Source organism: Molothrus aeneus, chromosome 1 (assembly GCF_037042795.1).
Source record: "Molothrus aeneus isolate 106 chromosome 1, BPBGC_Maene_1.0, whole genome shotgun sequence".
Taxonomy (NCBI): Eukaryota; Metazoa; Chordata; class Aves; order Passeriformes; family Icteridae; genus Molothrus; species Molothrus aeneus.
This window is the reverse complement of record NC_089646.1, coordinates 118,709,883-118,728,071: the sequence shown is the minus strand read 5'-3', so window position 1 is coordinate 118,728,071 and position 18,189 is coordinate 118,709,883. Positions and strand designations below refer to the sequence as shown.

The 18,189-nt window shown below is 39.3% G+C and overlaps 1 protein-coding gene across 1 annotated transcript in view; it reads left to right on the top strand.

The window, feature by feature from the left end:
- Nucleotides 1–18,189, top strand: part of CPA6 (carboxypeptidase A6) — an 84,324-nt gene that overhangs the window by 39,910 nt on the left and 26,225 nt on the right. The window contains exons 4-7 of the mRNA XM_066547745.1: nt 12,339–12,463; nt 15,829–15,943; nt 16,868–16,969; nt 17,788–17,892. Of these exons, the coding sequence (XP_066403842.1) occupies nt 12,339–12,463; nt 15,829–15,943; nt 16,868–16,969; nt 17,788–17,892 (447 nt within the window). The remainder of the gene's footprint in view (nt 1–12,338; nt 12,464–15,828; nt 15,944–16,867; nt 16,970–17,787; nt 17,893–18,189) is intronic.

Here is an 18,189-nt window from a genome sequence, read left to right as displayed (position 1 = left end):
AACACACAGAGTAATATAAAAAAGGCTTCAGTTTAAGAATCTCTCTGGCAGAATAATTTTTTAGAGGCAGATTACAGAGTGTCTAGGACAGGGAGCCAAAGTCTTTCTTCCCTGGCCTTTCCCTGCAAATATAAATGAAAAGCAGCAGTGCCACTGCAGCAGTGCAGCACAGGAGCACTCTGCAGCATGCTGCTTTGCTGGCACAGCTTACAAAGGCAGAGGCAGCATTTCCACTGCAGCCTGCATCACTGTCCCAGAGCATAGGGACTACCTGTAAGCCAGGTCTATAGTCCTGAAGAAAGGACTGTAGCAAGCACATGCACTGTCCCCAGGTACTGTGGGACAGGGATAAGCTTCGTTAATTGTCACCAAAACAGCCTAACCCGAGCAGATTCAGGCAAGTAACAATTGGATCAATATGTTGAGTGCCACACTGTGTTGAGTGCCATACACAGTGCACATTTGGAGCATGTGCAAAAGCTTTGGGCTTCTCACTACCTTCAACTCCAGCAAGCTATGAGGCAGTCTGTGATGTAATTCTGCCTCTGCCTCATTTATTGTGAGAACACAATAAATGACTGTGTTCTCAGTGAGGAACAAATGGAGGTGCATATAATTTTCTAGTCCAATAGTTAACATCTGGGATACAAGTAAATCAAGTCTCTGTCTGCATTCCATGTAAAACAAAACTAAGGTGTTAGAAGAACTCTTACACCCTTCCATCTTTCAATTATGATGAAGCTTTCTTGCTAGTGTTTTTTAAAGAAAGAGGACTGAGTTACCTTAGGTACCTTAGCCCAGGAGAAGGCTTACTGCTGTGAATACTCCAGCAGTCAAGACATGTACACCTTACTAGCTTTAAGTAGGAAAGCTGAGGCTATCTTCATCACATCTGCATTTCTTAACACTGTGTTTGGTTAGTTCCCCATTCAAGATGCTGTGCTGTGTAACCCCCATTCTCAAGACATCCAGCCTGTGCACATGCTGAATGAAAAATTTCAATGTTCAAAAGAGGCAGTGTTATGATGCCATGGATTAGACACTTTGCAATTGTTATGCCCAACTCTCCTAAAGAATATTGTCTCATATTTGTTTCTGCACTGCTTATTAAGGACCTGACCTTCACCTGTGAATGTAACACCCCAAAGCCCCAAATACATGTTTTACTCCCAGCTAGGAAAAAAACCCAACCATAAACCTGAGCAATACATGTGGAAGCTGGTTTTTGCATTAATTTCTTCCCCCTGGATGTTGGAAAATGAAGAGGGAGCACATGTGGTTTTTTCCTTTCTCCTCATATTGTAAAGCCTGCGAAGCAAAGGGGTTGCTCACCTTCCTGTAACTGTTTCTCATTACAGAGCTCCCTTAGGCTCCCAGAAAGAGATTCCTTCAAATCAAAGTGGGAGCAGTAGAAACTTGAATAAATAATTGCATACTGTAACTCTGAGAGCAGGATAATAAAATTTTGGCAAACTTCAGCAGAATCTGACTAGTTAATTAGAAAATGATTGATTCCGGTGAGAAACTAAGCTGAGGAGGTTGAAAGGATGACTCAAAAAAGAGAGAGTGTAGTGACACCCAGTTTCATGAGCAGAGGCTGGGTTTGGCTGCATGTCAGGTCTTAAGGCTCTTCCATCTGCAGCTGCTTCACTACCCATCTGCATGGGGTGGAAGAGACACACGAGTGGATAACAAGTAATAGATATGTTTAACATTAATTTATCATATTTCCACCTGGCAAAAAAACCCTCAAGTTATTCCCTCATGAAGAAGTGGATCAATAATGACACTCCTCAGAAATGCCCAGTCCTTACAATAGCAGCAGAAGTCATTTGTGGCTGCAAGTCATCAGGCAGCCCCATTGAGTCTCCATGTCAATTCTCCCCATCCTTCTCTCACCCCCAGGCTTCCAGAGTTGAAATTCAATGTACAGTGGATTTATGTTCTGTTTTTTAAATACCAGCCTTTAAACACAATGTCGATTATATGCTCCGGAGAAAATGAAAGACAGTGCACAAAAAAACCCTAAAATCCTCAGTGGTGCAAAATAAGCTGCAAACGAACCCCAGATATAGTCCTGTTGCCATCTTAACACAGTATGCCTGACAAACAACAGAAATATGAGCAGGAATGTCAACAGAGATGTATGAATTGCTATAATTACAAAGACTGCACTTTAGATTTTTTCAGTTTTGAGTCAGAAAACCAGAACTAGTTTAAAGACACATCTCCTTTGAATCTGTTTTGGTTTGAGCAGTAAATTAGTACCAACCTGCTACATTATTCACACATTCTGTTCCTCAAGGGGGAAATAAAGATGGAACCAAGATCTTTTCAAGATATTACAGTTTTGTTATGTTATTCAGTGTTGTGCAAAATTCAGTTTTCAACCTGAGTTATGATGTGGCTTGATAGTATTCGCTACCATTGTCAGTATTATAAGAATAAGAAAAGTCAATAAAAATAAAACTTACATAATTTTTGTTGTTGAATTGAGAAGAATACATGTACTTGGGTTTCAGACATGTTTCTTTACCCTGGAAAGTTGGTCTATTAGAGATGAGGTATATTTCAGAGGGCCAAAAGTTACATTCTCTTGGCATGTCAGGATTAGTCCCAGTTAGTAAAACAGGAATTGCAGTGCAAAAGTCATTTGGGGAGCCCAGTTTACCCCTGGTGTGATCCATGCACAACATAAATATTTTGAATAAATTCCCAGGACAGTGCAAGCACAGAAAGGTTCTGCACAAATGGATTGTATGCCTGTTCCATGATTTCCTTGCACAGAACAGACCATCTGTGGTAATAAGGCAAAGGGAACATAATCCCTCCTATCCCAGGCTTCCTCCTCGCTGTGTCTGGTGGAGGGAGGTTTTCTACAGACTTATGGTGTTCTGTGCTCATTCCAGCCATCCTTTAAATTTACACTTGTATGGCAGAGTGATTTAGCCTTTTCTTCCAGCATACATCTCATAACCCAAAGAATTATAAGAAAAACTCCTCTTTGTTCAGTTCAAATGACCCTATCCTTCTGAAGGACATTATCACAATAAGCTTGAAAAAAATGATCCTGATGATCCTATTGCAAAGGCAATGTATTCTGGTGTCAGGCAGAGAATAAAATGCAAAGATACCCCTCCTTATTGTCTTCTCATTTGGACAAAGAGAAAAGAACCAAGAAGAAAATAAACCAGCAGTGAAAGAACAGCAATGTGTCATAAATAAAATTTCACTAATTTTATCTGTCAGCTTCTTAATTACTGTCCTTACCACTGATTTTTCCTGAGTAGATTTTGTCATTTACAGTCTACTCTAACACCAGGGCAGTGGGGAAGGAAGTGGTGAGAGCTCTGCCTTTTGCCATGTTGAAGCCAATGCCATAGAGGTCAGCAAGGTCCATCCATCCCTTTTGGGAAAAGCACCAGACACCAAAGGAATACTTTCCTGAATGTGCATTTACAGAAACCTACATTGAGACATCCTTGAAGGATCATCTGGGAACTGGCTATATGTCTCAATGTATTTGAAGTATCTTAGAGTGTGTCCCGGTGATTAACTTGGACAGTGACAGTTGAGCTAAAACATAACCCCCAAAATTCATAAAAGAATTTCAAGGACTACTGAGGGGTTTTAGTCCACATGGAAACCTCTTGATGTCAAACAGGACTACTCTTCTACCAATACCTGAGCTGTGAGGTTAATTCACACATTTTTACAGAAGTTGTAGTCCCTAAGAACATCTGAAATCTAGCATCTGGAGCTCCTCAGGAGGGATATTTGCCCCCCCTTTCTAAGGGAAAAAACAAAAAGAGTCCATATAATGCTTGGTGTAACAAATCCCTGAATTCTACCCAAATTGTCCAGGCTCTGCTACTGTATGAATGCCATTGCCTGTACTGAGTGAATAATGGATAATGAATGTTTCATTCCACACATTTTACTTTTGTTCATGAATTGCCCAGTGGCAAATCACATTAGTCATAATCACTTGCTGAGTAATTTCCACAAATTAGTTTTGGTCTGTAGCTCCGTTGCCCACAGTACTTTGTTATTAATCATTATTATAAATGGATTCCTTCATAGGCTGGTTCTGTTAACGTTGAGGTGACAGAATATTGCTTTTTTTTCCCTGGTGGGGTGAACATAGCATGTAGATCTGCACTGCTAGTAAAAATAGCCAGCTGTACGGATAAAAACTTTTCTGCTGTGAGTTCTGTAAAATTGCCTGAACATGCATGTAATCAACCAATAAACTCAGCTACAGTAAAGAATAAATATAGGAACCTAAATATAATGAATCAGATCAGCTCAAAGCAGAAGGAGGGGGCTCTGGCTCAGACCACTCTTGTCTCAGCCAGGCTGAGCAGTTCCCTGTGCCTCCCCACCAGCCCCTCACTGTAGGACTACATCTCTCCAGAACAAGTTCTCAGGAAACTCTTGTGCATCATGCACTGCTGGTTATGCAGTTATTTCTTAGGGAAATATGTGTCTGAGGTCAGAAGAAATGATCAGGTGGGGAACAGAGAGCCATGCTCTTTTTTGAGGCAGGAGGTGGCAGTTTCTGGTTTTCACTGAGTGACAGAGGTAGTAGCAGCTGGCAGATGCCATCAGTATGTGTACAGCAGTATCTCTGGTCTCCAGCATGTTCCTACATCATTTCTTTCAGTCTCTGTGGGGAAGAAAAATAAGACCCTGGTAATTGTGCTTCCTACCAGCAGCACCACCCCACATCCTTAGACACGTTTGGCACAGACCTTGTCCCAAAGCCCACTGGGGTAGACGTGACAGTGAGTATGACAGAGGTCAGTGATGCTGGAGCTCCTGCCTTGGCTTACATGCAAGATGTATGGTATGCAAGTATCCTATATGTTACATAGCAGTGCTCAGGAACATTTTCATAGGGTTGTTATGGACTAAAATGCAGCAAATACTTTGGCAATTCAAGTGCAAACTCAGGAAATTGTTTATTTTCCTAGCTGTACATCACTGTCCAGCTTTTAGATTGGCTGCTGCTGTAATGCCATCCCAGGTGCCAGTCTTGAATTCTACACTTTCTGTTGCGGTCTTCACTGTTACAAATAATTTCTGTTTTTATATATATGGTACAAATCTTTAATCCTGACTTAGTGTTTAATAAAAGAAATATCTTTTTGCAGGTTCACTGTTCTACTCTAATAATTTCCAAATTATTACAGTAATCAACAAATGAAAGACAAACACTTAGGATGATAGTACCACACAAACATGAATATTACTGCCCATTCTCTGTCCCCCAGGACTCCTCTTGTCCGTCTGCTGTCCCTCTGCTTGTACACCTCTCCAATGACTGCCTATTTTCTCCTGCTCTTTCTTGTTCAGAAGACAGTTTGAGGAGCCTGTAGCTGATTTATGAGCCATTTCATGGTTTTAATTCTGTTGAACCTGAATGACAGAAACAAATGTCACATTCCCAAGTGCTTTGCAAAGAAATAGGGATTTTCTTGGGTACTCAGATGCAGCAGATTCTGTTTATCTGCTCTGGAATTTTCCTTTGTAAGCATTATTTTTGAAGTAGCACTTCATTTGAGCCTTGAGTGATAACTTCTACTCCATCAGTGGTCTACAAGCACTTTTTATCACATAACGCCTGACTGGGATCGGGACTGTTTGTATAGGTAGCAAAAAAGCAACTGCTCTGTGAACATTCCTGGCATAATAGAGTTAGACCACTCATTCTTCGGTAGTTTCTATAAAAGAAATTCCTGGGCACAGCCAGGCACTTCCTCAACTTTGAGAGGAGCCAGCCTAGCAGGCCTTGAAGCCAGAGCTCCATTCCCTTTTGTTTGTTTTCTAGCCCATACAGCAGCTGCTTATCCATTGTAATCCCTGAAGTGATCCTGTCATTGCAGTTCAGGGAATCAGAAAAAATGTCTCATAGAGGAAAAGGATCCCTTGGCTATAAATCTGATAGTTTACACCTCCATAGGAAAATGCTTTAAAAGGCTTCAGAGGACAAAAGCTTGTTTGAAAATGCAGTAAGAAAGCCTGTCAGCCCAAGTGGAAAGCCCAATTTGCAAAAGGAAAGAACTAGCTCAGCAGCCAGGGCTGCCTGCATTTTACTTTGCACCTACAGCAAATGATGCTTTAGATACTTTAGTTTTCAGTCTAGATTTTACCCTAGCTCATGGTTAGGGTTCCAGTCAGATATTAGAATATTTCAGATACACAAGGAACATCAGGTGACAACAGAGGGTATTCATCAATATATCAAAATACATGTTTAGAAATCACTTGCCAGGCTCAGAAGGAAAATGTCATTGCAGAAAAGCTTTAGTGGGAAAATACAAGATAGAGCAGAATAGCCCAGGTACTGAAAGTATTGTTCTCACAAGACACAGAAAGCATGGGCTTTCTGAGATGGAAGGAATCTGCTTCCTCTGAGGAAGCCTGAGCCTGAGCTCAACAAGCACCAGCACACCCCCAGTCACCAGCACACCCCCAGTGGAAGCAGAATCAAATCCAGGGCTTATTATTCCATTTTCCATGCAGGGCAGCAATAACTGCAATTTGAACTAAGCTATAAATAGCTTAACAATAAACAAAAGAAGGGTTTGGCCATTTTTTTAATGAGTCTGTTAAAGACTTTTTCACATCTTTCAAATATACTTAGCCCAGTGGCATCTGTACTTGTAAGAACAGATATTCAGTTACTATATAATTGGGTATGAGTTTTATCTCAGTGACTCTCTTGAGGAATACCCTACCAGTTCTTTTCAATGTAGAGCCCTGTGTAAAATTATACCAGTGTAAATAGAGTGGGAAGACCATTACTTCATTATAGTTCCACAAAGATTTGCAAAACTTAAAACTTCAATCTGTGCATTGTTCATGTTCTGTTCCTGCCAGTGTTATGATTGCTGCAATCCCATGAATCATTCCCAATTTATTGGCACAATTACTCTTACCAGCCTCACTGAAAAGCAAATAAATACTGAAAAGTTAGAGTCAGTAAAATGTCTAGTGCACTCAATCAGAAACCTAAATTACTGTGCACTGGGACTGCCTTGTAAGTCCTTTTAGAAAGCACAGGGAATTCCACACTGGATTGCCACTGGACCATTTTGCAGCACATAAAGGGCAGCTGAAGCTGATTGGCAATCAGAACTATCAATTAAGTTCCTTAATTGGCAGGAGAAAGTGAGGATGAAATCAGTCCTGGTCCTGAAAACATTTGCAAGGGTGAAGACATTTGAGAGGAGCAGCTCTGCACTTTCCAGGTGAACCACAGCACTGCTGGAATTATGCAGCAGTGTCAGAGTGAACAGGAGTCATTCCTGCATGCCTCTTTCTTTTCAGATGTACCAACAGAAGTCTAAAATTCTGTTGCACGCTGTACACGTGTGTGTGGGGGATGTTTGTGTGCATACATGTAAGTGGCTGTGTTTCTCATGTGTTATGGGATAAAATCTCAGGTGGTCAGACCTCTGATGATTCCAGTAAGACTAAAGCAGTTTCTACTTCTACTCTCTGCCTTCTGCAATTGGATTTATAATTGAAAACTTATCTATTGACTTTCAGGACTGTTTAGGGGTTTTATGTGTCTATAGAGAGTATATGGATATAAATGGGAAACGCACATTTCCTGAAAGAGCCCATGAGCAAAGAGCACCCCTGTTTTCATTATTGACTGCCTTTTTCCTTTTACAAGAGACTCAGAAGTGCCAAGCCATTTCAACTGACAGCATCATAACAATAATTGTGTTCTGAACTTTACAGTTGATGGAATTTCTTGAAGAAATCCATTCATGCCGATGTTAAGGACAAGGCCATCTTTAACAGATGTATTGCTGGACACAACTCAGTAGGAATAAAAACTGGAATTGCTAGGTAATAAAACATACAACAAAATTACTGTCTTCATGGGGAATAGCACAGATAAATCATAAACTATTTTCTCCACATACTAAATGTAAGTTATGGCAAAGTTATTGCAGTTATTTTCATGACAAACATCAATCATCTCTTTTGATTGATACATAATTGCAGACCTGATGAGAGCACTAAGCATCTTCCTTTCAGGCTAAATGGAAGAAGAAATTAAACATCTGCTTATGAAAAGGTAGTGAGGGACAACTGGAGGCTACTGCTTAAGAAAATGGCTTTAATTTCAAAGACCACCCTAAACACCATGGGTTAAAGAAGCTGGGGATTTATTTCAGTGACTTAAATTAAAAAAATAAGATGGTAGGATTTATGCAGCCATGAGAGTGTTTGTGGGGAAAAACAGTGAGACTCTTTTCTTCCCAGGCTTCCTTTCCGAGCATGGAATGAGCTGGAGGAAAACTGAACTAGTGAATAAAAATCTTCCTGTTCTGTTTTCTGTCTTGGCAGAGCAAAAGAGTTTTCAGTACACCATTTGTGAAAGTGTTTGTATTCTTGGAAAATTATTTGCATAATTTTAACTATGGAGGAAATTCTGAATCCTATTAGTCAAGCACCCAAATATATTTAAAATATTTGTCCTTTTGCTTTGTGCTGACTTTTCCTCACTGTACTGACCAAAACCTAGAGACATGAGTAATGAGTTCAGGGTTGCTATATCTTGGAAGGTGTCCAGGTAAGAGCTGATAGATTTATTTGAGCTGTCTTTAACACCTCAGTTTAAAGAGAAATTGCCTACAAAGAAACTTGGCTTTCCTAAGAAAATATTGTACCACAGAGACTTAAATGGGACAAGTGAGGTTGAAAAAAGAACAGACAGTTAAAAACGACTACTTTTTATGTAGTTAAAGTTAATAATCTCTAACACATTCTTTGTTAAATAAAGCAATAATGTGTTTAAATGCTTTGGTAAAAGAGACTTGCCTGTTTGCTCTTACATACAATTTTTTCCTCATAGAAAGCAATAGGATACTCATGTCTGCAGTGAGATGCTGGGAAAGATCATTCCCTGTGCATCTGGGGAGCCACCACTATCCCTGAGAACAGGTATTCATGTCATACTTGAGTGGCAGGTGCTGAGTATTTGGTCTCCTAATCCCAACTCTGAACTTGCTAAGAAATCTTGCCTGGGCTCTGCTTATTATCCAGAGGCTTTAAACATCTCAACACCTTTTAAAGGCAGTGTGCTGCTTGAAAGACAAGAAAAGATGTGCAAATAAGAGTGTTCTGCAAAGGAAATGAGAATATTTAGGTTTCCAGACATGCTCTAAAGCATATTGCTTTTCCTCTAGCCTCAAGATACCAGGTGAATTTTGAGGGTCCAGTATTTGGCTGTACACTCAGGGAGTTTTGTAGGATTTCTGCATCAGTTTTTTTGTGTAGCTGGAGAATCTTCATTCCACCTAGGAAATCCTACCACCCATACAGCAAATAGAAATCTTTTGGCACTGACTGGTACTCCATAATACTGTATAAAGGCTCATGTGTAGTGTGTGAGGGTAACAATACCCCATCACAGAGAGGGCAGAGAATGGGACAGCAATTTGTTTCACTGCCACTCACTAGCCAGCAGAGCCCAGCATGGAAATCCAAGGCATATTTGTGAGAGGAATGATGTTGAAATAAGAGTGATGACTTCAATAAGACCCTCAGTGTCCATGGGAGATGAAATGATGAAGTGTCCTGAAGATGACAGTGAGTAGAGGATAGTTGCACTTGCTCAGTCCAAATATGCCTGCTCTGAAATCCATCTTCTGTTTGTCAGTTTTTATGTGCTTGTCACACCAAGGACAAGATGACAGCTGCAATATATATATATAAAATGTCTGCTGGAGAGACATGTTCCTTGTTAAATGCTTTGTAAGGCAAAATCCAGCCAGTGACTGGTATTCTGGACAGCACAGGTAACATCTCCCAGAGAATCACTGACTGCTTTGTTTACATTGGAAAGGATGAGAAGTGGGAGTCAAAGGAGCCAAATTACCCAAACAGGGAACTGAGATGAAGCAGAATGATTTGCACTCTAAATATGGGATTTTTTTGTCTCACTTCCAGGACAATGCCAGGAGTGAAATATTGCATTTTCACCAAAAGAGGATAGTGGCAATATGCCACAGATTTCATTAGTTAAAATAAGATTGCTTCTGCTTTAGATATTCACTTACAGGCAGTAATGTGAGGGACAATTAGAATACCTCAGATCTTAAAAAGTCTGGTGATGTTATAACTAACAGTGTGAATATTGGTTGGTTTATCACCTCCATGGTGATGGAGAGTTTCACCAAAATAAATCCTGAGTAACTGTCAAGAACAAATACATATTTCAGGTGTATATCAGCTGTGATTTGTTGGGGATTTTTTTCTATTTCAATTTTGTGTACTTAGATATTGCAGTTGGCCAGGAGAGTTGTTCTTAGCTTGTATGTAGCAATTAGTTTTCATTTTTATGAAGATGGCTAAAGCTGAGCTGATTGATAGACTGTTACTCTAAGAGCAACAAAATTACCCTTTCTGATGTATATTTTTTAGGAATAAATCTTAAATGTCAAATACACATATGGCATGCTCTTTGTAAAAGTCAAACACACGTATTAACCATGTGTGAAATTACCTATATTGAAATAGGGGGGAATTTCACTGGGTGCCTATGATTTATCAAAATATGAAAGCCTGATAAACTAACAAACAGAGGGTGTCAGTGCAGTGAGATGATCTTTATTCGTAAGCAGCATTTAGCACCATTTAATTCATGACTTTGGTTTCTGCTGACCATCTGTCATAGCTGCTGCCAGCTTCACAAGCCTGGTGAACTTTGCCAGTCCTGTGTCAGACTTCAAAAGATGCTGCACCCAGCCACCAGTATGACCTGGATCCAGAGACCATATTGTGGCAGCATGAAACAAAGAGTGGTTTTGGCAAGAACAAGAAGAGGCTGGCCCTGTGTTTCAGTTCTGCTCCTTCCAAAGTAGCAGGCATTTAATTGGATTAACTGAGCTGAGGTCACCATTGCTTGAAGAGGTAGCACCAGGTTCAGCATCAGATGCCCTCTTAGGATATTCTTACTCAAGATCATTTGAGAAATGGTGAGAACTAAACCTGTCTTTTTGTAATCTCTCTGTTGCAAGACTGTACTCCTCTTGTAAATGAGGTCCATAGCAAGACCAAGTAAATGCATTTGATGTTTTCAAATACCTTCTATAGCATAAAAGAAGTGAGAAGATTTTAAAGTATAAATTATAAAAATCTTTTAAGATACCTGGAAAGCAGTGAGCTGTATCAACAGGTTCATCAGTGCAGCCTGGCACAGCTGATGGCAACAAAACAGAAAAGACAAAAAAACAAAAGACATTTATCAAGCATTAATCCTTTTTAGATTCTCTTTAAGAAATGTGTGGACATGTAGCCAGCATCAATTTCTTATTCAGCTCACAAATGTATTTTTAAGGCCTGTGGATCTTGGCATGCCTCTTTGTCATGTTGATAAAGAGATTATTGCTGAAACTCCCATTTTTAATCTCCTATGAATATCCAGAAGCTCTGGAAAGAGTTTTGTTGACTTGTGTTCTTTCCACTGTTCTCACACTGGCTGAGGAGGAACTGTGCTCACCTCTGTTAAGGAGTATGTGCTAGTACACAATTTTATTACAGGGTGCAGAACACTGAGTTTCAAATACCTTTGAAAAAGGGATTTGCAAGTTTTCTTGCTTTCTTTAAAATTCATGCCCTAAAATTTCCAAGTGTTTTTCAGATTTGGCAACAAAAGGAAGTAAAAATGGACAAGAAACATCCCTTACATATGTGCAGATACAGATAACGCAATAACAATAGTGGTTCAGTAGCTATCATTTTTTTACAAGATTGTAATAACCTGATTATCTTAGTCCTGTTATTTTGACATTTAGTATCAAATTATTATGTATTCATTGTCTTGGTGGCCTGCTATTGACCTCTGATCAGCTTATTATCAAGAATAAAGCTGGAGTATATTTTCCAAACAACACTGGAATGTGCTATGCTTTTTATATCTCTTTAGCATCTTTTGTTGCTTTTGTGAACACAGAAAATGCTTTGCAAAATAAAAAAGATCCATGGATTGAATAGGAGTTGGGAATGTATAGTAGTCTGAGGAGGTGCATGAAGCTGGAAGTAGCTTTTGTTTTGATCTGTTTGAGGAGGCATATTCTGAAGACTGTTCTCTGTTCCCACTGGCAAATCTCCCAGGAGAGTTGTGGTAAGCTGGACACAATCAACCCTCAAAATCTGCTCCGTTAGCACAAGTGTCAGGCTGGACCAGCCGATGCAGCTCTGTTGTCTCTACCATGCCTAGAGGGTTGGCCCTACCTTCGAGCACGCCTTCTCCTGGGCTTCCCCACCTACACTGAATGCATGTGAATTACAGGTTGGTTCCTGCACTACAGGTGGACTTGTGGCAGCCCAGCAGCCCCATCCACATCGTCGAAGGCGCAGTCGCTGATGTGCGAGTCCCGCAGAACACGACGCGGAGCCTGCTGCCCTTCCTCCAGCAAGCAAACATCCAGTACACGTAAGCCCACGCTCCACTTCCCATGCCTCACTCCTGAGAGCTGGCCTTGGGGCAGGTCTGCACCTACCAGCCAAGAGTGCTCGAAAATACCTTCCACATCCCAGCAATTAGGCTGGCAGACGGCTCGGCATTGCCCAGAAAACAACCGCTTTAATGGCAGAGCAGCAAATCTCCCACAGGCAGCAGCTTTAATTAAATGTCCTCCTTTGGAGTCAAGCTGAAGTGTTTTCAATGTATGTGAAATCACATCTGTTAAGAGAGGCTTGGTAATTACTAATTCTGCAGCCTGCTCTGCCTCTTTCTTTATTTAGCACAAGCAAGGTTTATTTACAAGTGAGCTGCAAATGCAGAGGCAAAACTTCTGCATCAATTATACAGGAATGACTTCTATTATTCTAGTGACCAATGCAAGGCACACAGTACAAATGCAGTACATATTTATAATGCTTCTTAAAAAAAAATCAAGGTAATTTTGGAGTATACTTATCCTTTCATATTTATCCATATGATGTACTGACATCATATGATGTCAGTACATCATATGGATAAATGATCTTGTTTTAAAGCCTTCTCAATGGCATGACTAAGCATCTGAATAATCAGCTCATGAGTTCTCAAACATTTGCTGAATGAAGACCTACATGAGGTTATTTATACTTATTTCTCAGTGATAAAAGGATGGTGTAAATCATCATGTAGATGTATTTATATATACGTATGTATAGTACTCATCACAATCCCATTTTTATTATAACAATGCTCTCTTCTTAATTAGTTGTTCTGAAAATACAGAAACAAACATAAGGAAATTAGGTACACAAGTTCCATAGCTGCAGTTCAGAGTGACTTTCATGTGGGTTCAGCACTGCTTTGGTTTTGTTTATGTTTAAAACTGAGATGGGACTTTTTCTAATTGTTTTCCTGTGCTTATAAAAAAATGTTCCCTAATTACTGTGACCCAGCAGTTGTATTCATGTCTGCTGCTGTTCCTGCTCACAGTAATCACCTTCAATTAAATGACAGAAGGACATTTTATATGTGTTATAAACACTCTCTGTGCTTGAAGACCTCTGCTTGGGTTGCAAAGCAATGTGCAAGCACAAGATCTGCCAGAGCAAAAGGTTTCAGCAGTTTACCTCAGAAAACATGCTGCAAACACTGGATTAATCTTCCACAGAGAAAATCTCTCTGACTTTTGGCACACAAGTTATATGCACTTGGAAGGAAACTGAGCAGCATTTTACCCGGTCCAGACTTGTCCTTTGCTCTCCCTCTTATTCTCCTTGCTGTCTGTTTCGGATGGTCCCAGCCATTAGGAACAAAACCCTGCAAAGCATGTGCTTGTCCTGACAAGCCTCCTGAGATCTGTAACTCCACAAAAGCCAGGAGGAATATCACCATGAGAGCAATAACAGCCATAGTCAGGGAGCAGCAGGAGCAGGCTGGCCAAGCACAGCCATGCTCACAGCACAGCTGGGATGGGGACCACAGCCCTGAGCTGAAGTGCAGCTCCACAGCAAAGATTTTGTACAGCTCCTTTTCACGTAGCTGATTTTCAGAGGTTTTTTTTAATTACTTTTTCCCCACACACTCAATGGAGTCAAATTTCTACATCCCTTTTGGAACTGGAAAAGTCTGAGCCGAACTCCAGGTAAAATTTCAGCTTGATGCAGTGATGCTTACCTGAATTATGACACATTTACAAAATCAGGAAGCATTTCAACATCTAATAATGACCAGCCCTTGCCTGTAAAACAGGCTTATCTCTTTTAGGGTTTGCCTTCCTGACAAGATGAAAACAAGCCAGGTATCAGATAAACTCTCTGCACCAAGTTGCCTCAGTTGTAAGCTTGTTTGGTAAAGAAGCCGCTTATGTTGCATTCAGACCTAAGGGACTTAAGAGCCTTTGTGTTATAAGCACACACAGTACATAGTCATTTTAAAGTAAAGAAAAATTATCAAATCTCATCCAGAGTACAGAGTGAGCTTGATTCTGGTAGGTGCTTACCCTAATCAGAATTCTGCGAAGCAGTCCAGCTTTTGTTTTAAACTATTAGATGCCCTAATGACTTGAATAAAATCACTCCTTTAATGAGCTCTACAGTACAGGTCTTATAGCATACATAGCACCTTGCAAGTCAAGACTATAATCCTTTAGTTTACTTAATGAATGTTGCTGATGTAGAACAATATAATTCCTAATTATACAACTACTTCACTCATGCATTGGAAGATGGGAATAACCTTTTCTTTGATTCTATATGCAGATAGACCTATTACCTTTGAGGCATCTGCTGCAGAGCTGAGTTAGGAGCAGAGTAAATGCCATTTCTTTCCATCTTTTTCCAATCACAGAAGCTAATGCCTATAAAAATGTAAAAGGTTGAATGTGACTGTCTTTTTATGGGAATGGTGAATTAGTGGCATGGTGATTACACATTGCCATGCTTTAGGAGAAGAGGGCATACAAGGATGACTCAGTTTTACAGAAATGTTGTTACACATATCTGTGACAGTATTCCCAGCTTCTGCTACTCTCTGGTGGGATGGATGCATGCTTCAGCTTCTTCATTAGAACTATTTTTACATGTTTTCTATATTATAATTTTGTATTTGCGTCATTTTTTATTTTTGCCATAAAACAGAAAAGTTTCAGCTTACACAACTCTTCCTACGTTTTACTCTTAATGCAAAGAACCTCTCACTTTTGATGCAAGTATATTTAAATTTCACTTAGCATTTTTCATATTTTTCCTGAGTTATTTTAACAAAACTGGCAAACAACTACAGCAGAGCAAATAATGTAAACAACAAAGCCCACTTAGATTTTTTGCTTGCTTTTTTTTTCTTGTTTCAGACAGAATGATAATGCTACCAAATTTTTAATTTTTTGGTTTTGCCTCTACAACTTGTAGATATATGTAATGTTCCATGACACTCCCAAGAGAAAGTGTTTCCATGTTTTCCTAAGCTTACAAAGATTTTTGAAATGGTTTGAAATCAGTTTTTAAGATCTATGATCACATTGTATAATTGGGTTATAAAAGAAGACAGTAAATGTTGCTCCATAAACAAATGAAAGTGGGTGCTTCTTCACATTGGCTACATGATTTACATCATTCTGGTTCAGTCATTTAACAAGCTTATTGTGTTTTTGAAGGCACTCTTACATTTCAAAGCATGTGGAGTATTTATTTGGCAGCTTTTATTCAAGTGAGCCTGAAGCACTCTATTGTCAAAATGTAACCAATGCAGTAAAGTCAGGATGGTTTAACTTCTGCGATATTTCTCCTAAATGTGATTGTTGTTCTGATTTAGACTGTGTGCTCTTCTAGTTTTTCAATAATACCACTATCTTTTTTTAGGATTCTTATATCAGACCTACAGCAAGCAATAGAAAACCAAACTGCAGGGAGGTCCCATAGGAGTCGAAGGTCCCTCCCTGGGTATAACTATGAAGTGTACCACTCTCTGGAAGAGGTGAATTAAAATTCATATTGTGCCTCTTATCTACTGCAATGTTGTGTTTAGTAAGGCTAAGGTTTCATTCTCCCTGCAAGTTCTGGTACCTGTCCATCTTCAGGAATGTTCTAAGTGTTTCTTCTTCAAAAATAGGCACTTCCTTAAAAAAAATCTATTTAATGTTTGTATTCAAGGTTTATCTTTACATGTAACTGTCTTTCAGAGCATCTGAGTTTTGTTTTTAAAGTAGGTCTTTTACTCTGGTTGAATAAGAGATTTCAGTCAGTGATTGGTCACACTAAGTAATTTAATTAAGCAATACAAGTAAATATTAAAGTATTTGCACAGGAGGTACAAATACATAAAAACACTTAGATACAAACTCATTTATGAAGAATACTATCCTAGATGATAGCTGGGTGAATAATTTCTGTTGATTTTAGTGTGCTCACCCACACAGTTTCAGTCTGCACAAAGTCAATAGGCTGAGCATGGAGAGTGCTGCACCACAGGATCTGGTGCCAACTAAACAAATACTGCAGGTAGCCCTGAGTCCTGCATGGAAATCTTTTTGCCATTGTGTTCTGGCAGGAAGAAACATGGACCTTCTTTCTTCATGCCATTAATATTTAGTGGCAATGGTGGATTAGCCACATCCCTATATTTTTGACGAAGAGCTTATGTATTCCAGTAATACCCAACAATGAAATGGAAAAAAAAAATCCCATGTGAAGGCTGCATCCAGCCTCTGGCTATAGAGCTATGAGTACCAAATAAAAGCATGGTTAAAGTGTGAAAACAAAAACAAACAAGACAAAAATAAAAACTACAGGAAAATCAAAAAATAGAGAGAGGACAGAAAGCTGAGCCAAATAAATGTATTGCAGTTTCTTCCCATGAAATGTAAAGATTGAAGCAATGATTTTATTTTTGTGTTTGCAGATCGAGGACTGGATGCATTATCTGAATAGGACTTATTCAGATCTTGTTCACATGTTCTCTCTTGGAAAATCCTATGAAGGGAGACCACTGTATGTACTCAAGGTAAAGATTAAATAGTCATTAATGAGACTAAAATCTGGAATCAGAGACAGACACTTTATGTTGCAGCATGTACACCAGAGACACAGCTTAATAGTGCTTCCTAAGGATAAGCTGCTAAAATCTAAGCATCTTTCTGAATGTCATCTTTAATGAAAAATGGGAAAAAAACTGGAAAATTAATAGCCAAATCCTATTTACCTGGATTGGATATGAATGGAGAAAGATAACAGAACAAGTTCAATTACCAGGATTTGGATTTAAGTGGATTGCAAAGCTTTTTGTTTATAGACAACTAGGAGAGCAGTTATGCTGGAGAGAGATCCCAGAGGACTGTGGAGCCCTTCTCAGCATGTGCCACAAATTCTGCTTCTTTACCTACTGACAAAATTTCAGGGCTTTGTGCTCTCAACTTACATTATTAGGACCACAAATTAGAATGTGTCTGCAAGATGCAAAAAATCTTACTTTCAATGTATTTTCTTTTCACCTCCTATTGAAGAGTTCTGAAAATTTGATTCACTATCATGCAATTCATGTAGTGTCCTTGCTCCTCACCCTACTCCATGTAATAATCCATAAAAGAGGAACTTACAAATCTCACTTCTGCTGCAATTTTTTCCCATAAGTCAGCCTCATTATCGTGGCACACCTACCTAACATTATCTTGGCCATACCTTTTAAAACAGTAAATTTGTGTTCCTTTATATGAGGGAATTCAAAATGGTTTAGCCTCTCTCATATTCTATTATTTTGTCATTATTGTGTTTTCACTCATGTGATGCAATCTATTGGTATTTAGTCAATATTCACACTTCAAGTTAGGTAAAAGATCACGGCCCTACAAGAAAGCTGTCTGGATAGACTGTGGGATTCATGCAAGAGAGTGGATTGGCCCAGCCTTTTGCCAGTGGTTTGTGAAAGACGTAAGTGTTTAAAATTTACAGTCATACAGTTCTTTCTGTTAAGTAAACTTTGCATTTTTGCTGTACCAGATCTAACACATTACTAATATGGAAAGTAACTAGCTATTATACCTCTCTTTTGAAAAATTATTTGTGGAATACTTAAGTGCCTAATAAACAAAGCTGTTAGTGACAGCCAGACACAGCTAGACACAGGACAAAAATATGCCAGACACATACTGGCAGAGATATGAAGTAGGATTTTATTCCAAGACCTAAAAGTGTGAAGGTTTTCAGTAATTTTGGTAATTGCCCAGG